This window comes from Lampetra planeri, chromosome 8 (assembly GCF_965212315.1).
Source record: "Lampetra planeri chromosome 8, kcLamPlan1.2.h2, whole genome shotgun sequence".
Lineage (NCBI taxonomy): Eukaryota > Metazoa > Chordata > Hyperoartia > Petromyzontiformes > Petromyzontidae > Lampetra > Lampetra planeri.
The window spans coordinates 12,478,315-12,501,154 of record NC_136114.1 but is presented as its reverse complement, the minus strand read 5'-3'; the positions used below and the strand labels follow the sequence as shown (position 1 = coordinate 12,501,154).

At 52.8% G+C, this 22,840-nt stretch overlaps 1 protein-coding gene across 1 annotated transcript in view; it reads right to left on the bottom strand.

The window, feature by feature from the left end:
* Positions 1–19,771, bottom strand: part of LOC144720355 (transcription termination factor 2, mitochondrial-like) — a 34,369-nt gene extending 14,598 nt beyond the window's left edge. The window contains exons 1-2 of the mRNA XM_078597067.1: positions 19,694–19,771; positions 466–1,290 (exon numbers count right to left, since the gene is read on the bottom strand). Coding sequence (XP_078453193.1) covers positions 466–1,263 — 798 coding nt within the window. The 5' untranslated portion in view covers positions 1,264–1,290; positions 19,694–19,771. The remainder of the gene's footprint in view (positions 1–465; positions 1,291–19,693) is intronic.
* Positions 19,772–22,840: the final 3,069 nt, after the last annotated feature.

Here is a 22,840-nt window from a genome sequence, read left to right as displayed (position 1 = left end):
AATGACACAGCAGCGAACAATCGCAGGCACGAAGGTTTCTTAAGCTCGACGGCCAAATGTTTCGGTCGAGGCCCGTTTTAGAAAGCGATTTGTAAAAAGGGTTTTCACCGCCCTGGGCTGGAGCTCGCAGTGACCGTGCGTTTGGCGTTTTTGGTCAAACGGTGCAAATTGATTGCCGTGGGGAATTAGCGCACACGCATCGTCGCCCGCTCGTTGCGTCCAGCGTCAGGAACACAGCGTCTCCAATGCGCCTGACCCCGCGCACATGCATTTTGGTCATGTTGACCGTGTTCAGTTTTTACCGCGTTCACGTGAATCATTTTTGTGCGAACCATGTTCATGTGAACCATTCATGTTGACCGTGTTCACGTTTACCATGTCCACATTGACAATGTCGCTGATGATGATGAAACTTATATGCTGCTGCTGTTGCCACTGATGAACATGCCGGCCATGCCGCTGTACCTGCTGATTTGCCCGCTGCTCCGGCGACGCGGTGAGAAAAAAGGTTTCGGGGAAGCGCTGCACCACATTTGCCAGCTCGCCACCACCACCAGCGCCACCGCGACCACCACCGCCACCGCCGCCGTCGGCCACTTCGGGGCCCGCGGCCGGCTCGTCGCGGCGGTCGCACAGCGAGAGCCACAGCCGGCGCTGGGCTTGGGCGTCTGCGGGCGGGCACAGCACCGCGGCCGGGCAGCGCTCCAGCAGCGCGGCGACGGCGCCGCCGGGAGCCACGCCCAGGGAGACGAGCAGCTCCGCCGTGTCCCGCACGTGCGCGCGCCGCTCCCGCAGGACCCAGCCGTGCAGCTTGCGCACGCGCGTCACGCGCACGCCCAGCTCGCGCAGCGCACGCACCGTGTCCGCGTTCTCGTCCGCCGCCGGCGCCGTGGTGTCGGCGGCGGCGGTTGGATTGTCGGGCGAAGGGATGGAGGAGGTGGCGCTGTTGTCGGTGGCAGTGTCCGGAAAGGAGATGGAGGAGGCGTGGGTGGTGGTGTTTGTGGCAGTGGCATCCGCCAAAGGCGTGATGGTAGAAGGGGCGGTGCTGTTGGTGGTTTGAACGTCCGGCACGGTGTTGGTGCTGGTGGTGGTGCTGGTGCTGTTGGTGGTAGGCTCGTTCGGAGAGGAGATGGATCTTGTGGAGGTGGTAGTGGACAAGCGACGAACAATTGACGCAGTCGGCGGCAGCGGGCGGCGAGGGCGTGACATTGCCGCCACCATCATGATCGCCATCCTCTTTATCGCGGTCGCCGTCATCGTCATCTCACGGCGCTCTGCGACGGCGGCAATCTGTGGCAGAAACAATCGACAAAGGCGACGGTGTGAGGATTGACGCGGTGTTAGCTGCTGCACACGACTGAACCACCCAGCGGCGCATCAACCAGCAGCTGAATGAAGGTCTTGCCGTGATATATCCGCCGAATAATTACGTAGCACGGCTATCTCTATAACTCGTATCGATCGGCATTGACCAGCCCTGCGAGGCCGCTCGTTCGCGCGCGATGAGCGGAGCGGACGACCCGAAACGCGGGACCAGCGAAGGGGGTAACCACCACCACCACCACCCCGAGCTCTTCCGAGCACGGCAGCGGAACGCGGCCTACGGCTCGTGGACCGCACGTGGCCCGCTGCTCCGTTGCACATGGCCCATGGCCACGCAAGGCCTACCGGCTTGAAACAAACGCATTTTATCCAAAACTGCCGAGTATTTTAGCCGCACTAATAGGCTGCTGGGGGGTGGGGGAGAGGGGGGGGGGTATATTAGACCTGGTCCTTGTGTCACCCCCTCGGTATGGAAAGGGCTCCACCCCCACCCCAGGTGTACGACAACGGCAACGACGCGCCGAGCTGCCGCGAGCCGTCACGCTCATCGCCGGGGCGTCTGTGACCCCACCGATAACGCTCCTCCGCTCGCTGCGACTTCAGGATTTTGCGATAAAAGCAACACCGTCAACCCCCTGTTACATTCACAATCACGCTGGCAAAACCTACCCTCTTTACTCAATTTTTTCGGCCACTTGATCAACTGCCAACAGTTTCTCCAGGCATTCCCCCAAGCGCTTCGGTCTCTCCGGCACAGTGTAGGGCCCTCGCCCTTATACCGGGTACACGGCACTCGTCTTCCACTGCACCACAGCTCGAACCGGCCCGGTGGCTCAGCGGCACGGCGAGTGGCACGGAGAGCGGCACGGAGAGCGGCTCGCAATCCCAGGGCCACCACTTAAGTGAGGAAGCCAACAGTGCTCCGTCCCATTGATCTACTCACCCCCACCATGGGAACGTCGAATTTCCCTACCACTGGCGCAGGGGCTGTAAACGGGAGATCAGAACCGATGCTCGCAACGTCACTTTGATGCGTGACCGCTCCCGAGCTGCGATCTTTTTCCGATCCGCTGTATTGACCGTCCAAGTTTCACAACGCGTGCATCGCCATCGGGGCCACGTTGGGGGCGGGGTGGTGGGGGGGGGGAAGCCGAGGGTTATCCCGCCTGATCGTTAGGCTCCACCAATACGACACGGAGCCGCTCCGCTCTCCTAAGTGTGTCGTTTGTGTCTCCGTGCGTCCATGTGTCCGTGCATCTGTGTGTCTGCACGTCCACGCGTCTGTGCGTCCATGCCAGGAAGTGCCGCGTCCCCTTGGGCCGCCCGCGCTGCCAGGCCTGGGCTCCACCTGGGGTTGCCACCTCCGAGGTGCTCGTCCCCCGTCGACAGCCCCACGTCAGCGGTGGTAGTTCCGCATTCCCATGGCGACGGCAGTCAATCCATCGGGGACAACCACCGTCGATTGTACCAATCCCGGAGGGACGATGGGCTGAGTCCTACATCCAAATAAAAAATGTAACTTGCAAGCTTCCGACTGCGAGCCACTCTTCTCTGACCACCGAGATACAAAAAAAACCGGGACATATCGTGGGCGAGACAAAGAATGTGTCACGTTACCAGAGAAGGGGATCACTCCGTGAGAATGCCTTGTCTTGAGAGGTGTATTACTATTACTACTACGCAACGGAAGCAGCAAAGAACACATGGACTCGTGTCCTGGGAAGGCTTGCGACTCAACTCACTAGGACAACCAGCCACCTCAATAAGAGAACGGCCGATGTTGGGAAAACCAGAATCGGTGGCAACCGTACATTATACCAACAGACGAAGCATAGATAAACAACTGCTGACTGCTCTTCTAATGTACAGCTATGCAAGGGTGATGCCATCTTTGATCATGTGATTGGCATCCTGTGGTAAAATACGAATTAACATTTTTTAAAAATATTCCGCACGCAAAAGATACTGCGCAAATATCACCAGGCGTGGATTACGGAGGTCTTAAAAACCTAACCCGTTTCACCAGGATGGCTGCCTCAAAAATAAAGAGGAAAAAACTTGGGACAGGTGGCAACCCTGGCACGGCTGGGGTGAGTGACGAGAAACGCTTGACCCCGGGACAAGACGGAAGAGATAGGCGGTGAAAATATTCCTGACTTTTGGCGGCACTCGATTATTATTTCATTTTTTTGGTACGCGTTCATGCAAATGCGAGGGAAACGCTCGTGGGAAATCGAGTTTTCTCGCGGCTGCGATTTTAAATAGAATATTGCCGGAACGAGAGCACAGGGGGGTTACTCTCCGCCCCCGCGTCGCCCGATTCAAATGGCACCGCCGCATTAAGAGATGTCAATAATGGGCGATTTTGCATGGCAATGTGAAGGGGATATGCCAGTCAGTAAATTGTTGGCCTTTGTAAGTACAATAAAAAAACGACTTCCCCCCACAGAGACGATTACAGACTGCGGGAGGGAAGGCAATTGCTGTTCGCCTATGAAAGCCCGACGTGGTTGGCCAGCACTACGTGCCCAGATTGATGGGGCAAGTGCTTTTCGCGAGCACCTATGAAAGGCCGAAGGGGTGGGTGGGTGGCCAACACCACGCCCGGCCGCCTTTGTCTCCCCAGTGGGGATGTTTACGCACTACACCGGGCACTCATTTGAGGCCGAGTCGATCCTGGGGAGGCCCAGGACCGGTCCATATATCCATCAGTTGTTGGTTGTGAGCGGGAATCGAACTCGGGTAGTCAGGTTCGTAGCGCGGCGCGCTACGCGGCTACGCGGACACAAACGCACACGCGAACACGGACAAAAACATCCTTCATCGATCCAAATAGACGGATGGACAAAGTCTGGTCAGCGAGTTCCTATTTACAAAACCATACTCGTATAGCTAATGATCTCCTAGTGTGTAGCCTCTATAGCCTGTAGGAGCAAGAGCTCTGAGAATTAAACAGTTCGGGTTGACTGTCACGCAATGAACATTTCTCCGCAGAAAAGAATAGATAAGCGGACGATACGTCTCCTCCCATTCGTTCCTCCGTAGCGGGGTGGCTCGGACAGTGCTAGCCACGGGTACAGGAGGCCACTTGATCAAGGGAACTCAGAAGTAGTTCTGTGTTATTTACTTCCACGGGCCGTTCTCTGATACAGCTGCTGTGGGTGGCCAGCCTCACGCCGTGATGCTCACAGCACGACTGGGAGCAGAGGTCACGGTGAGAAATGCATTTGTCTCTTCGTTGAATTCAGGAAGGTCGCAGATTCGAGAACTAAAGATTGTGGTTTCTATTGACACGAGGCAAACGCTCTGGGGCAGGGCACAGAGCCGCCGCGAGTGTGGTCGCGAGCCGACCTCGGAAGGTGTTCCGCCACGTTCTCTTCCTTCGCCGCCGTTCTCCGACGCAGGGGGTAGTGGCACTGCTCTCTGCTCGAATGGAAAACTTCAGTGCCGCACGGACGGGGCAGCAAATTGCATGAGTGGAATATAATTAAAATACGTATATATATATATATTAAAAGTAAAAATGTGCAAAAAGGAATTGAAGAAGAAAAAAAAACTTGGCTCATTTCCCTCGAGGTTTGCCACACGTGCCGGCAACTCTCCTGTCGTCGCACTCATTGATTCCCACGTCGCCGACACGGCGATGGCAATCTTAGATAACTTAAGCAATATCCGCGCGGAGAAAAACCTATTATAAGAAAATAACCCTTGGGCTTAACGGCATACGCTTCAAAATGTTCGGGGGGGGGGGGGGATGGGGCGAAAATCCCAAATTAACCGATACGGTTGTCTCTTTAAAACACCGTTGCTCCAGCCGCTATTTTAATATTAAATCACCGGTGCCATCACGGGGAATTGTAGACGCCACTTCAGCTTTCAGTTCCCTTCTTACTCGTGCGTATATCCACGAGTTTCCCGGTGTATATAAAACCAAAAAAGTTTGAAACTAATGAATAAGTTTCATCACGCCTTTTTTTCCCCCCTCCCGCTGGAACGTCAACGTCATCATTTAACTTAACGATCCCATTACCGCTCCCCTCGAATTTACGATAAGAAAAAAATGTCTCGCCCATCGCACGGCGCCCACGCGTATCGACGCGCGGGAGGTAATTAACGCGAGACGGAAAGCGCCACGACGAAAATAAAAAGAAACAAAATGAAAAAAAAAAACGGCGAACTCCGCTGCCAAACAAAACTCGCAATCGCTGCTTTTGCCTTGCAACTATTTCCGCCGCGTCCACGTGCCAGGAGATTTCTCTTTTCTTTTTGACGGGGATCGGAGGACGACGCAACTTATTTTCCTCGACGGAACGAGCAACGGGCAAGGGAAACAAAAAGGAAAAAAGAAATCAAGCGCGAGGCCACGCGCGAGGCTACTGGCGACACGTTTGAAATAAATAAGCGTTTCGGCAAAACCGCGAAGCTCGTCACAAACGTCCTGCTCGGTTCCCGGCACAATCGTGTCGCGCGATTTTCATTCACGGGACACAGACATTTAGCATTCATCGCATTTAAAATTAGGTGCTAATTGTGCGAAACGTCAAATGTATCTGAAATCCTCACTTATTCGCGTTATTTCTAATTTCACGTTTCGTGAAAAAATTAAAATCTGACAAAAGGCTCTACAATATACGGCGGCTTATGTCAATTTTTTTGTTGGTGGGAGGGGTTGGATGGAGGGGGGGGCAAGCAACTGCCCCCCCCTTTTCAGAGATGGGGAGAATCTAAATTACACGCGATGGAAATGCGCGCTTCCATAGCATCTGTAATGCGCAATCATTTACACTTCTGAAGCGCCTTCAACCCGGAGGTCACAAGGCGCGGTACAGAACACACGCGCGCACGGAGGCTCACACCAATCACATCCGACCCCAACACAAAGGATACGCCTCGAAGTAACAGGTAATTTTACATCGTTACTCCGGCAATGAAGGGCGACGCTGCTGCTGCTGCTCCCGCTGCAAGTGGGATTCTTGGCGGCGATGTCGCCGATTCGATTCAATCTCCCGGCACGGCGCTCGAAACGACGTTGCGAGTTTCTAAAATCCTCCCCTCCCCGCCGCCCTTCGCACGCCGTCCGTCCAGCCAGCGGCACCCAAGCTAGTCAATCGGCAGGTCACGTGTGGAGCGGTAAAGCGTGGATACTCGCACCGATTTCAAGGCCTCCGACCAGCGTGGGGGAGTAGGCCAAAGCACCCTCGACAGGGTACGAGATCACGAGCGAGCGTGAGAGATCACGAGAGAGAGATCGCGAGAGATCACCAGGGAGAGATCGCGAGATATCACGTAGGAGATCTCGCACGTCTAGAGCTGTGCGCTGCGCCGCGTGGCCTCGCACGGCCCGCTTGCTGTCGACCAGCAAAGGCCCCAGCCCCCCCCCCCCCCCGTCGCGCGAGGGGGGCCCGGCTGACGCTCGGCGCTCGCGTTAACGCGACACGCCGCTCAGTCGAGGTCGCGGCTCAGCTCGGCCATTACCCCGAGAAGCTCGCCACCAATTTCGCAGCCGGAAAGGTTAATGAAATCTCACCCATTGTGTGGAATGAGTTGTGACTGGCCGCGTACGCGCCCCCCCACGAAAATGTCAAGCTTCGCTCGCCTCGCTCGTCCGCTTGTGCACGCACGCGCGCACGCACGCGACCCGCTCTTTTTTTTTTTTTTCGGCAGCGCTGGCATTTTGCACTGACGGCACCCGCGAGCAGATTGACGCGTCAGAGCTAATGACCGTCCAGACCCCTTGGAGTCCCGGCTTTAAACGGCAGGGTCCTGCCGCACAGCACAGTGATGGCAGCGGCGGTGGTGGCAGCGGCGGTGGCAGCGGCAGTGGCAATAGCGGCGGAATTGGTTGCAGCGGTAGAGGTAGTCGTGTGAGCAGCTGTTGCGGAAACATTCGTGGTAGCGTTTAGCAATGGTATCAGTGGTTGCAGCAGGAGAGGCAGCAGTGGCAGCCACAGTGTCATCATCTATCGCAGCAGCAGCAGTATTAGGCCCAGCAGTAGCTGCAACAGCAGCAGCAAACGTGGCAGAGGAAATAGCAGCAGCAGTAGCAGCAGTAGCAGCAGCATGAGCAGCCTTTTCAGCCTCCGCTTTAGACCGAGTCGGCAGCAGTGGCAGCAGCGGCAAAAGCATCACCAGCCTCTGAGTCTCCACGCGTCTTGACCTCTGCCCCTTTGAGGAGGAGGAGGGGGAAGAGGATCCCCCCCGCACTGCGCATCCCCGCACCTCTTCTCGCTCGCTCGCTTACACGATGAGCGCCACGCGTGCCACGCGCCGCATCGCATCAACGTCCGCGCCGTCGGGGGCCCGGCCACGACGACAAATCCTTGCTGGAGGGAATTTGCGGCTGTCGGAATATCCGGCGAGCGAGGTGTATAAATATCAAACGCCTTTTAACACAAAGTCGCTCGCAAATGACCTCTCCGGCAAGGCGAGCGGAATACAAATGAGTGATGTTGTACCGTATTTATACAAGCAGACCTCCGTTCTGTCTCCACGTATAAAAAAAAAAGTATATTCGTTGAGCTCATCGGAGTATTTGTAGGTTTTCCAGGCCAATTATCAAAGTCGAAGTAATTTATTACTCAAACGCACTCTGAGGCAGTGCTTAGCTCCCATTTACAGGACTGAGCCAGTGGTGACAATTCCACAATCCTATGACGAGGGCGAGTCTATCCATAGGGACAACCCCTGTTGACTTCCCCACAGAGTGCTGCTTATTTTACAGACCCCGGGGGGATGATGGGCCTAGTCAGCCCCCCCAACCAGAATCTGAACTCGCAGGCCGTTCAAGCGAGCAAAAAGCCGACGTGTCAAATCAAGAAATATTCCGTAGCGGGTTCGACCTTCCGGGTCGCATCAGCAGAGTCGTCGGGCTTGGAAGAGGAATGAAGCGGCTCGCAAAAAAAGGCCCCCGAAAACGCGCTGTTTTTTTTCCCCGTGCCGAGGGGGGCGTGAAGAGAAAAACACTTCCATGGTGGCGGCCGACTCTTAATAGGGCCATAAAACATTAACGGTGGAGGGTGCGGGCTTGTGAAAATTAACATCTGCGTAAGCGAAAATTAACGTGCGAGCCAGCGAGGATTTACACTGATAGGCACGAAAAGTGGGAGCGCGAGCATCTGCGATCGCGAAAATTAACGACCGCGCTCGCTGCAAAGGTTTTGGGGGGGGGGGGGTTTCTTCTTCTGGAGAGCGGGGATGTGGGCGGGGCGGAGAGGGCTTTTTTTTTTTGGGGGGGGGGTAACGAATGGGCAGCAACACCATTGTGTGTGTGTCAATGCTGATCAATACAGCCTTCCATAAGCCCCACTGAGACTTTTTAGATAGCTAGATAGATACATGCCCGTTATTCGTTCGAAATAAACGGGAAAACAGAGGCAGTTATCTCTCACTCTCTCTCGCATGCACGCACGCATGGGCAGGGCTCCATGTCAACCGGGATCTGCCTGGGTCGGTGACGAGAAAAAAAAAAATTCCGTAACCGGCACACCACATCAAGTATATCTCATCTTGCCTTGGCCGCGGGCGGCAACTGATCGCGTGGCGCCGAGCTTCAGTCTCCTTGGCGAACGAGGAGAAAATAAAGCCGCACACGAGACCGTTTTATCTAAATGTCGCGGCGTGCGCGTCTCGTCCGTAGCGACGGAGGTGATTTCGTTCTCTCCCTGACCGCAAAGAGCAACGGGGGGGGGGGGGGGTTTAGGGTTTTATATATAAATATAATTATTCACGTGCGGGAAAATAAAAAGATCTCCGTAAAAACGTGGAGTTGAAACGGGTCTCGGAAAGAAAATGTCACTTCTACCGTCGGTGGATTGAAAAAAGAAAATGCAAATCCTACCAAGCACCCGGCAGCGAAAAAAAAAGAAAACCCGCAACGCAATCTTACAACAGCGACGGGAAGCGTGGACGGTCGACGCATCCGAGGCAACGAGCGCCGCGTCCGTCGCGCGTCCACGGATATCCCCACGCACGATGAAATACGCAGGTGGCATTTACGAAAAGATAATTTTTTTTTCCTTTCCCCGGAAAGGAATTTAATGTGACACGCAGCTGAAAATAAAACAACACCATTCGATACCACGGTCCTGTGCGATGTCTGGCACCATCATGAACACGAATTCTAGTTTATTTATAGAAGACAATTTGTAATCGTCTACTGATCCACTGCTGGATGAATGTGTTTCTACGTTGTGTCGGTCATGAGGGGCATGATTGACCCATACTTGAACACAGTTGGTGAAGCTGAGATGCCCTGGACTGGTTTAAGAAAGCATGAGTCTTAAGACTCTTTTCTAGGAGGGCCCTGCCAAGGTTGCGCTGCACAAACCCAAATGAGTAATTTGCGATTGCAGTTTTAAAATTTGGTCAGTTTAGACCATGAAGCCCATCGCACATCGGCCTATTCTAGCAAACGACGTCACGGAATCTTTTAACGTCCGCTCTGAAGCAGGCGGCGGCGTGAGGTTATTACACTGCCGTGGAAATTTACCAGGGCGGCCGCTGGATTCGAACCGTGAACCTCTGCAACAAGGGGCGAACGCGCAACCGCAAGGCCGTGTCACCGCCCTGCAAACGACGGTTAGCCAAGGCCATGAATCAAACTCAGGTCGTTGGACTCACACAGCGCCTGTGCACTGACCTCTATGCTACCACTCCCCCGCCTCTGGCATCACCTCCATGCTACAATTTGCAATCCGAACCGCAATTATAATTTCAGCCCAATGCTCAAAAATAAAAGTATTAATCCAAAGTAAAAACACGCACGTTGTGGGAACAAAGCACAACAATAATTTATTCCCACTCAATGTTGTGTTCGCATTATCTTGCTTGCTGTGGTTTTGTTAGCAAGCTACACGGCAGAGAGGCGTCTCGTGAAAAGACGCTTCAGACACCAAGGCCCAGGGCTCATTCAGATATCACTCGCTTGCCACTTTCGTTAGCCCATGGCTGGGAATCGAACCCCGGCGGCACCTGGGCTCACGGCGCTGTTCGCCAAGAACGCCGCGCTCACTCCCCGTGAAAGCGCTTCCTCCGTGAGAATTGTAATAACGAAAAGTGCTTGAAAATCTAAATCGTTTAACGAGGGCAGGGACGGCAACGACACCGACGCGTGCGCGTGCGGATTAGAGCCAACAGAACTCTCTCTTCCCCGCTACTCTCGTTCCGTTAGGCAGAGCGCGTGCAGCACGAGTTTTGCGCTGCTCTACGCTACCACGGGATCGTAGCCACTTTGTTGAGCTACCAATTGTGGCCGGGTCACGTCTTGAAAGAGAAGTTAACTCGGTTATTTGGTTCTTTCGGTGAAGTCACGTAGATAGAAAAAATAATACTAAAAGTAAATAAAATAAAAACTACGACGTTTCGATGACAACACAAGCGATCGTCATCATTTTTTTCGTTTCCTCCTGATGACGATTGCTTGTGTTGTGATCGAAACGTCGTAATAATCTATTTTTTTTAACTTTTTTTTTTATCTACGTGACTTTACCGAAAGAACCAAATAATATGAATTCCTGCAGTCCAGAAAGTTTTAAGTAAAAATAAAAATGTGTTACATTTTATTTGTATATTTTTTTAAAAGTATTTTTTGTTGTTTTACCTTTCCTATACTTTGCACGGTCGTGTTCTTTGTATCGTTTGTCATTGTAACGTTGGTACCCGCCCTGAAGTGGACATCCGTTTAAAAAACAAGAGCTTTACAGCTCGTCGGATTCTTCCAGTGTAAATAATCTGACTCTGAAGAGACTCCGATTTCCACGAAAAGTCTGCCAGCCAGCCAGCGACCCACGGGGGGGGGGGGGGGGGGAGCCGAGCAGATGGCCAAGAAGGCCGGCTCCATCTCCCCGCCTCGAGGGGGCCGCGTCGCTGCCGAGTCGAGCGGCGATCAGTGACGGGGGCGCCGCGCGTCCAAAACGTCCACGGTCGCGTGATTTTTTTTAAAATGTGTGTGCGAGCGAGCGATTTTCAATCCGCTTCGCGATAATCAAAAGGAGCTCAAATTAAGGACTGTGCCCAAGTGGTCTATTTTCTTTTTTTGTTATAAACGGATATTTTCTTACGATTACATTTTTCTTCTTTTCCTCCGCCGCCAGCTTTCATTACGGAGGCCGCGTTGTTGTTGCTGTTATTACTACTCCCGCGGTAATCTCTTTCGTAATGAGGCGACAGACAGCTGCCTCACGTTGGGCACGGAATCCACTCTAAGATGAACAATTAAATAAACAATAAAAGCGCACGCATCGACGCCCAGAGTCTTCCCCGCCGGAGCAAAGCGAGCGTCGCCCCCTCGTCTCGACTGGCAGTCCCTAGCAAGCGGTGGAAATTCCACGCGACTATGACAGGAGCCATAGGATTCATTGTAGCAGTGGCAGCCGAAATGTGGAGCGACGAGATCGGATCGAGCGGCGGTGCTGGGTGGATCGAAACGTCACACGATCGTGAGAAATGCCGACGACTTGGGGAGGCTTTCATCCAGCAGTGGATCGACCATGGCTGATATTGATGATGATGATGATGGCAGGAACCAGCTTAAACGTAGATCAACCACAGCTGACTTTCCACGAAATGATGATGATGTGCTAAGCTGGCCTGGGACCAGGTATTCAACTCAAGTCATTTCCAGTTATGAGGCGATGGATCTGGCCACAGGCAAACAAGATCTGCTCAGATTCAAAAATTTGAATGATCGGTTGTGTCGAGTGGAGGAGGGTGTACAACACATGTTTTACTCACGTGATCCGACCCAAACGTCAATTATGAAGATATGCTCCCGCGACCAATACTATCCATAAGAGGGTTTTTTTGGGTTATATCGCATAAATATGAATGTGTCGTAATTACAGCCAGCCTCATCAGGCTGTCACCTCTGTCGCCCGATGAGGCTGCTTGTTATTTACTGACGAAACGTTGAAATGTAAATGTTGTGGGTTTACTCTGCAACACACCGGTGTGCTGAACTAGTAACGAATTGGCACGTTCTGTTCACGCGACAAGGCTTACCGATTGGCTGTGTCGGGTGGTGGCGGGTTTAACGACACATTCATATTTTCCGCGATCTAACCCAAGAACACCTCTATTATGGATAATATTGCTCGTGGAAGCCTACATATTACACTTCATAATTGACGTTTGGGTCAGATCACGTGAGTAAAACATGTGTTGTACACCCTCCTCCACTCGACACAACCGATCATTCAAATTTTTGAATCTGAGCAAGCCTTGTTTGCCTGTGGCCAGATCCATCGCCTCATAACTGGAAATTACTTGAGTTCAATAACGTGGTCCCAGGCCATGGATGAAGCGTAATAATGTTGGTCGCGAAAGACCCGCGTGTTAGAAGGGCCTTCAGAAGTCGGTCTCTGCAAAACTGGAGCCATTCTCTCTTACACAGGGCGGTTCACTCGAGCGGCAGGGAGAGAGCGCCCATCGCGTCCATCGCGGTACAACTGTGAGATAGAAATCATAAAAAAACAGAAAAGAATATAAAATAAATTTTAACCGCACGGTTTGGAATTTTATTCAACGACAAAATATAGCATAAAATTACGTTTTTTTTTTCAAATCTCAGATTTGCTATGCCCACAAAGGCGCTCAATTATCAACGTGCTATGCTCTACAGTGCAGCCCTCGCCGAATAAAGGAGGTGAGTCACACTTTTTTTTGTTATATTTTCACGCCGTGGTTGTTTAATTCATCTTTAAGCGGTAAACGCACGCGGCTCGCCAGAGCGAGCGTGCGCTACGTGAAGGGCTTACAGAGCGGGAGCCCCCCACTCCCACGCTCACGCCCTCACCCCCGTTCGCCTGCCCTCCCATCCCCGATGAATGGGAGCTAGGGCCAGGGTGAAAGGGTAACGAATTAGCGGTGGTGTCAAGGCTAAGTGTTAACGCGGTGATTCTTAACATATTTTGGAATGCGCCCCCAAGTCAAGGCTGGTCTCTGCATTACCCCCCTCCACCACCCCCACACCCACCCCAGATATCACAAGTCCACACCTCTAGTGGTATGCGGTTTGCAAGGCATGCGTTTCATTGTTTGGTTTGTATTAGTGTTTCAGTGTCATTGGGTTATGACTGTATTTATGGTTAGTATTATAGAGGCTACTCGGGTTAGGACTTTGATTGGTATTAGGGTTAGTTATGGGGGCTAGTGTAATCGGGACATGATTGGTGTAGGGGTTAGCGTTGGTGTAAGGGGTTAGTGTTCGTATAACAGCGATGTGATTGGTGCTGGGCCGAGCCTGTTAAGGGTTAGTGATGGGGGGTAAGTCTCACAGGGGGCATGATTGGTGTAGGGGTCAATGTTGGTGTAGGGGTCAGTGTTGGTGTAACAGCGATGCGGTTCGTGCCGGGCCGAGCGAGTTAAAGGTGGAGGTGGCTCGGTCGCCCAATCCGCCAGCCCCAGCCTTCGAGAGGGCTTTTAATTTAGGCGCTGCTCAATCACCCGCGGCAGCACCCCACGTCTCACTCACATCCCCGCACGCCACCGCCCCTCCCTCGCCATTCATCGGCGATGCTCATCGATTGCTCGTGGGCAGGAAAGAGCAGGAAAGGGCAGGCTAAAGGGCAGGGCATAGGAGAGGGCAGCACAGCCTGCAGCGTGGGCAGAAGCCAATAAATCAAATCAAATCCCACGTACATTTGTTTTTTTTCATCGCTTCCATTCTTACAGCACAAGGCTATCACAAAGGCTCTACGTCTCACACACGAGTGTAGTCTGTAATAGTTTGCTGTGCGTAGTTTTACCCAATTGGGTAACTTGCGGCGGCACAATGATGGCATGCTCTTTTTACGAACAATCCCGCGGGCCGTTAAAACGTCGACTGTGGCTGAGACAGCCACAGTATTAACCAGGGCGGCCACTGGGCTCCAACCGCGAACCTCCGCAGCATAAGCGGCAAACGCGTTACAACCGACTCAAGACTCCGTCACCGCCCAGCCGCAGGAGTCAGCCGTGTCGGCCTGCTGACAGGGCTTGCCTTATTAAAACGATCCATCATTAGAGCTGGCGATTAAGTTAAAAACATTGAAAATATATTTTATTAAATAAAACAAACGAGGAAATAGCGCGCACGCGCCACGGTTATTCTTGGGACAAAGACGACGTTCTCGTAACGTATTTCGCTAATATGTAATTTATACGTGCGGCGATGACGTTTAATGAAATTCTCAACGATGAGGTTTGGCGCGCGTGCATTTCTCTTCCCCTCGGCCACCTCTTTTTTCCCTTTTCTCCGTGGCGAAGCGCGGGGGTCACGGGAAGTCGCGGAGGAATGAATAACCCGCGTCACGGTAGGACAACACCGCCACCACCACCGCCACCGTCTTCCGTCGTTAGTCAGACGTGTTTATTACAAGAACAAAAAACGCCGCAATACCTAATTTATATTCAAATTATCATCATTACCTTTGTTGTTATTTTAATAAGCGAACGACTTAATTAAAAATGATATGTATCGAAATGTATTCTTATTCTTCTCACTGGTTGCTTGAGAGATGGCGGATGGGTAGGGGGGGGGAGGCCGTCATCCAGCAGCAGATCAATCGTGGCTGCTGCTGCTGATGGTGACTCGTTATTGAGATTATTTGGCTGCGATAAATTGCCACGTGATAAGCCACTTCGTTCAGCTATCATTTGTGGCCATGCCACTTCTGAACAAGAAGCTAACAGCTAAGTGGGCTTTACCTTGGGTTTTTGTTTACCTTTTCTATACTTTGCACTCCGATCGTGTGTTTGCACTGTTTGTTGTCGTAATGTTCTAATCCGCCCCTACGGGACATCTGTGAAAAAGAGCTTTAAGCTTTTCGGATTCCTCCAGTATAAATAACGATTCTGACTTGTCTCGTCATCGCCGCTTAACACAATGTCGGATTGGTTTGTTAGTCACAGCGCAAGTCATTTGCGCTATTGATTAAGTGCCGTGCACATTGCCAAGCCAATGTTAACTTTAACTTGACGTTTTAATCAGAAATGATAATTATTTTAAATTTAGTTTTCAATCGTTTTTTTGCACAACCAGTGTATTTGCGATGCGTGGCCACATCGTTGCACGCAAAACGTGCATACGTTCGTGTCGTTCTTTGAGAACCCTCGCAAGAAAAAGGTAATTAAATCAATAATTAAGGATAAATATAGATATTTACCATCAGACATGGTGGCCCGAGGAGCAGAAAGAGAGAAGGCGCAGGACATGGCAGCATGATGTACGTTGACTCATTAATCCCCCCCCCTCCCCACTTTGCGCAAGAGCACAGAAGCGTGGTCACCACATCTACGCCTCTATATAAGCAACGAAACAGGTGGACTTCTCCACAAATCTGGCTGTCGCCTGATGAAGCTGGTTGTAATTACTGGCGAAACGTCGTGCTCGGATTGTAAATGTTGTGGCTTGGCTCTCCAACACACCGGTGTTGCTGTACTAGTGACGAATTGGCCACGTTCTGCTTACGTGACAACCCTTACTAAATTGGCTGTGTCGGGTGGTGGCGGGTTTTAACGACACTTTTATCTATTTACGCGGTCTAACCCAAAACAACCTCTATTATTATGGATTATTAGCGTGGGGAAGGTTGGCAAGGACAACGGAAGACCCCACGTGAGTGCGACAAACGCGTGGAAGAAGAAGATATATTTACCATCGACCATTCCAGAATGACAACAGGCCGATACACACGTCTCCATGAATGTAAGTTTCAAGGCAAGGCAAGCCACGGTGGTGCGATTGTGGCCATGCAAACTAAACTTAAGAGGCTCAGAGACCTGTCGTGATTCACATAGAGTCAGAGTGACACATAGAGACAGAGACCCAATCTAGATTTGAAGTTTTCGTGACTGCAGGGATCTATACTCTTTGGTTCTTTCGGTAAAAATTAAATCACGACGCTTCGGGCGCAACACAAGCGTCCGTCATCAGGTGGGGCAACCACAGCAAGAAACAATTGATTTAATTTATTTTATTCCTACGTGACTTTACCGAAAGAACCAAAGAGTATAGACAGAGACCCGTCGTGATACGCAGAGATCCAGTGTGACACAGAGACCCATGGGTATAATAATAATAGTTAAATTTATAACGCGCGCAAATTTGCGGACGTAATGGCCGCAACTCAGAGGTGCGGAGCCGAGCTTAGAGTCGCTCGAAAGCATGGTTATAGAGGTGAGTTTTTAAGTGTCTCTTGAAGGAGGCGATTGAGGTGATGCTGCGAATGTGCAGAGGGATATCGTTCCAGACTGTTGGGGCTGCCACCGAGAAGCGGCGCATAGACACGGTGACCATCCTGGATCTTGGTATCAAGACGAGGTCGTGAGTCGCGCTGCGCAGGCATCTGCCATATGCTGCGCTGCAAGTTGTCAATATTGAAGAAAGGTACGGCAGGCAGGCGGATATGAAGGCATAGATTAAAGACAAGCCACAGTCATGCGCTTGTGGCCATGCAACTCAAACCATGGGCCACAGAGAAGAGCGACCGTCACCTACGCTGCTTCAATGGAGGAGGAGGAACAGCGAAACTCCACGAACTCTCTCCTGAAGCCGTCTCGTGACCACCAGACCTCGACATATGTGTAGAGGTGTTACGTAACGGGGAAAAACGGGCAGTTACACGGGGGTGTCTACATCCACGTCCGCAAACGGTTACCACCCTGTGTGGGGGGATGCTGTGATCCCGCACAGCCCCGCCCCTCGGTGGCAAGTTGGTATATAAGGTGGAGAGCGAGAGAGCTCGAGGCAGTTGTCGGGTACAGGTCAAGATGAAGAGCCAGTGAAGACTGAAGGCCAGCTAGCTAGACCTGGAACTACCCTGACTCGCTGTCCTTGTAAGGGCCGAGCAGGGCAAGCCAGTGGTGCGACCTCAGAGCAAGCGAGGTCTCTGATGTCCTTGTAAGGGCCAGACTCGTGTGGCTGAGGGTCGGAACCTGCGCCGAAGTTGGGCCAGGTTAGCTAGCGTACATAGAGAGAAGTAGGGAGTTAGCTGGGGAACACTTCCTCTAATAGACCGGGTGAAGAGGCCGATACCTCTTGGGGTGTTAGAGTCGTTACTCTGCTGTATTGAATTTAATTGTAATAAATACGAGTTGTCTCCATCAACTTCTCCTGCGTCACATACGCCCGTTATATATGCATTCGGCTCCTGAACATTTTGCAACACGCAATAACCGAATAAATGAACCTCATGGCGGTACCCCGGGGTACCGTAGAACCCCGGCTCTCGCACAATGTCCGTGGTGCAGTCGTTTTGAGTCTCTGTTGATGGTCGGCGATGCGGCAATCGACTCATCTCGACGAGCTGTACTCACGATGCACCGCCACGGTGCGTACCGAGAGCGTTCAGGGTTTCGGCGCAATCGTCCTCGCTGCGTTTCGACATCGCGGAGTGTGGCACCGATTGCGGATTGATTGGTACCTCAGTCGCGGAGTGAAGTACACCCCTAGAAAAAAAACAGTGTCCCTGAAATAAAATATTTAATTGCCTCGGATATTTTGTATTATTTGGTTACCCCATGAGGATCAAATAACGTGGACAATTCACGGCCTTTTTTTGTCAACCCACCGCTGAGTGAATGCCTCTTACATGGAACGATAGCCATACTTCACCACGCTGGTCAGTGCACGGGTTGAAGGGGAACGGTACGTACTCGAGACCAGCTGAGCCATCACTCGCCACTGATGTTGGCCGTGGCCCGGGAAAATGATTCAGGTCGCCGGGTTCAGTGCCGTGTGTTAACCGGTTTTACACCGTTGCCTGCACTACTGCATATTAAAGGATATCAATCTATAAATCAATGTGAGAAAATGTGGTTATGATTCCGCGCAGCTCTGCACTGCGTGGGTGTGAGCCTGCATACATACCCCGTGCATTATACGCCAGACATGTGACCCCAACGTATCTAAGTGCTGCTACAGAGAAGAAGTCAGGAGAGGCAAGGCCAGTGAAGTGGACCTGTGGTTGTGGCCGGAATTGTGTCACTGGCCGCATAACGGGCTTGCCGACTAAGTCTGCCACAACACCCATCTATGACAATGCTTTGGCGGAACACCAAGCCGACCAACACACCAAACTTATACCACACCAGGCCTACCACCAACACTACATTACATTTACAGCACAGCAATTTTACAACCACACCATCCTTGAAACCAAAGCATCCCTACCACCACACCATCCCCTACCACGACTCCATCCATGCCTCCACATCACCACCAGGGCATCCTTCCAATCCTGCGGAACCCGTCCAGTGGTCCAGACTGTTGTTATGATGTCATAGAGGGCAGTCTGTGCACAAACGTCACCCTCCCTGAGCATTTCGCTTGGGAGATCATCTCTGCCCGGTGCCTTTCCTGGTCTCAGACGGACACACACACAAAGATACCCCGTGTAGCCTTAGCAGACTGTTGGGGCAAGTGTTGTTAGCGAGCACCTACGAAGGCCGGCATGGCACACGAGGGGGTGGGTGGCCAACACGACGTATCCCCAGTGGCGATGTTTACACACCGCACCAGGTACTCATTTGAGGCTGAGTCGACCGAGGGGAGGCCCAGGACCGGTTCAGATAATCGTCACTGGTGTTGGCCGTGAGCAGGATTCGAACCCCGGTCGCCGGGTTCATAGCGCAGCGCGCTAACCGCTACACTACCGCTCGCCACACACACACACACGGACACACACGCACGGTCACACACACGGACACACAGACACACACGGTCACACACACACACGTACACACACGGACACACGCACACGGACACACACACACTGACACACACACACACTGACGGACACACACAGACACACACACATGGACACACACGCACACAGACACACACTCGGTCACACACACATGGACACACACACGGTCACACACAGACACACACGGTCACACACACACACACGGTCACACACACACAGACACACACACAAACGGTCACACACACTGACACACACACAGACACATGGACACACACACTGACACACAGACGGACACACACACACTGACGCACACACAGTGACACTCACACACGTGCGCACTGTACATTGTACACAGACTCTCCCCCCTCCCCTCACGCACTGTAGCGGGCACGACGCGAGGCGAGCTTTGACATAAAACCACGCGACACGACCGCCTTTGTCTCCCCCTAAGTAGACACCGCTTACTCGTTTATTTAAGGCTGAGTCGACCTCGGGGCGGGCTTGGCGAGGCCCAAGCTGGGCTTAGAAGTCACTCGCGCGCTGGCGCTGTGTGGTTGTGGTGGTGGTTGTTGGTGGTGGTGGTTGTGGTTGTTGTTGTGGTTGTTGTTGGTGGTTGTGGTCACGGCAATTGGCGGGTGTCTCCAAGGGGAGAGACGGAGCGATGGAGAGCGCGGAGGGGAACTCACGAAGGGCGAGCGGCGAAGGGGCGGGAGAGCCTCGTGATGATCACAGCGCAACACCAAGACTCCGTGTGTGTGTCTCTGTGTGTGTGTCTGTGTGTGTATGTGTGTGTCTGGGGAGCGGTAGTGTAGCGGTTAGCGCGCTGCGCTATGAACCTGGCGACCCGGGTTCGATTCCCGCTCACGGCTAACACCAGTGACGATTATCTGAACCGGTCCTGGGCCTCCCCTAGGTCGACTCAGCCTTAAATGAGTACCTGGTGCGGTGTGTAAACATCGCCACTGGGGAGACAAAGGCGGTCGGGCGTGGTGCTGGCCACCCACCCCCTCGTGTACCGTTCTGGCCTTCATAGGTGCTCGCTAACAGCACTTGCCCCTACAGTCTGTTAAGGCTATACGGGGATCTTTGTGTGTGTCTGTGTGTGTCACTGTGTCACTGTGTCAGTGTGTGTGTCTCTGTCAGTGTGTGTGTCTCTGTCAGTGTGTGTGTCTCTGTCAGTGTGTGTGTCTCTGTGTGTGTGTGTGTCAGTATCAGTGTGTGTGTCTGTGCGTGTGTGTCAGTGCGTGTGTGACTGTGTGTGTGTCAGTGCGTGTGTGTATGTTTGTGTGTGTGTCAGTGTGTGTGTGTGTCAGTGTGTGTGTGTGTCAGTGTCAGTGTGTGTGTGTGTGTCTGTGTGTGTCACTGTGTCAGTGTCAGTGTGTGTGTCAATGTGTGTGTGTGTCAATGTGTGTGTGCGTGTGTCAGTGTGTCAGTGTGTGTGTGTCAGTGTGTGTGTGTCAGTGTGTGTGTGTCAGTGTGTGTGTGTCAGTGTGTGTGTGTCAGTGTGTGTGTGTCAGTGTGTGTGTGTCAGTGTGTGTGTGTGTGAGTCCGGCAAAACAACCTCCTACCTCCTCGCGGTGCCGGACGGGCAACATTGTCGTGGGCAGTGCTGTGGGGGGAGGGCCAATGCCCATTGGCCTCTCCCCTCATGGCGTCTGTGACCACCACAGTGGCTAAACGGGGGCTCTGGACGGGTGCGAGGGGCTGGTAACCCCTCCACCTTCAATTAACCACCACTAAACTACGAAGTAAACATAAACCTGTAATTAATAAGCTTGTGCCGGAGGCCCCGGGGGGTCAGGCTTTTATGACGTCTCCTGGCCAAACCCCGTTTGGCGGAGCCAGGAGATTGAATTTTAACCCTCGGGGCTCCTCCAGAAACAACGAAAAACCATTGCGGATGGCCACGTGGAATGTTCGAACGCTCACTGCGGAGGAGAGGCTGCCACTCCTCTGTCGGGAGCTGGACCGGTACCGCCTGGATCTCTGTGGCATTCAGGAGGTCCGGTGGACCGGTTCTGGCTCCTGCCACCATGAGGGGTGGACAGTCCTCTACTCGGGGCAGGAGACTGCCAAACAACAGGGTGTGGCTCTTCTTCTGAACAAAAGAATGAAGGGGGCGTGGGAGCGTGGCGGTGAGGTGTGGGAAGCTGTAAGCCCCAGGATACTTTGGGCTCGCCTTCCCATCAACCAGAGGCGAGGAGTGGTGGTCGTGGTTACTTATGCCCCCACCGAAGACGAACATCTGTGGAGGGATGCAGGCAAAGCCGATGAGTCGGACGCTTTCTATGACCTCCTGTCACAGGTGCTGGCTAAAGTGGCCACTCGGGATAGAGTCATCTTGTTGGGTGACTTCAATGCCCGAGTTGGTCATGATACTGGCACCTGGTCTGGAGTGATTGGAAGGCATGGGCCAGATCAGCTCAATAATAACGGCAGGAGGCTGCTAGATTTTTGTGCAGCCCATGGGCTTGTAATTACCAACACGCTGTTCCGGCATCGGCGCATCCACACAACATCATGGATGCATGCCGGGTCCAAGCAAGAACATCTGCTGGACTACGTAGTGACGGACCAGCGGATGCGAGCCCATGTCCTTGACACCAGGACCTACCGTGGAGCTGATCTGCCCTCTGACCATCGACTAGTCATCTGTAAGATGCGCCTGCCATTCTTCCACTCCGGTGGTGGGTGTACACCCAGGATCCCATTCCAACCAAAAGTGGCCTGGTCTAAGTTAGCTGATGAAAGTTGCAAGCGAGAATTTCATCATCGCTTGCAGCTGGGGTTGGCATCGTCCCCCACTCCACCTGATGTCGAGGGTAAATGGGCGAGGTTTAAGACTGTGACTCATGCAGCTGCAATGGCTGCTTTGGGTACGCGGTCCAGACCTCCCCGGGAACCCTGGCTGACGGAGGAGGTGTTCAGGTTAATTGAGAAAAAGCGACAGGCCCACTCTCATCGCCTACAGCATCCCACGTCAGAGAATGAGGAGGTTTACCGCAGTCTTCGCTCGGAGGTTCGGAGAGCCGTGAGGCGCTGTAAGGATGGGTGGTGGTCGCGGGTTGCTGAGGAGATGGAGTCTGCCTCAGTGGCCCGCGATCACAAATCACTATTTAACTCCATCAAAAAAGTAACCTGCAGCGCCACACCTATTACCATCATTAGAGGAAAAAACGGTGATCCAATCTCCGACCCCCAGGAACAGGTTTGCAGATTTGCTGAGCATTTCTGTGAGGTCCTGGGGGAGGGAAAATCTCTCAGCCAGGAAAACATCATGGCACAAAGTGGGGATAACCCTGCTGAGGCTGCGGTGCCTCAAATATTGGATGAGGTCACCCCCTGTGAGTGGCTGGCTGAGGTACCGGCTGTTGAGGAAGTACTGAGGGCGATCCGGAGTCTGAGACCAGGGAAGGCACCGGGCAGAGATGATCTCCCAGGCGAAATGCTGAGGGAGGGTGGCGTTTGTGCACAGACTGCCCTATATGACATCATAACAACAGTCTGGACCACTGGACGGGTTCCGCAGGACTGGAAGGATGCCCTGGTGGTCCCCCTCTTTAAGAAGGGGGACCGTACCGACTGTAACAACTACAGGGGCATCTCACTCCTCAGTGTGCCGGGTAAGGTCCTGGCAAGGATTATTCAACATCGCCTTGCTAGGCATGCTGAGGAGAGGCTTGCGGAGCCCCAATGTGGTTTCAGGAAAGGGCGGTCCTGCACAGATGCCATATTTTCTGTCCGTCTGCTACAGCAGAGGTGTAGGGAATTCCAAAAAGACCTACATCTCTGCTTTATTGACCTGGTCAAGGCCTATGATACCATCAGTAGGA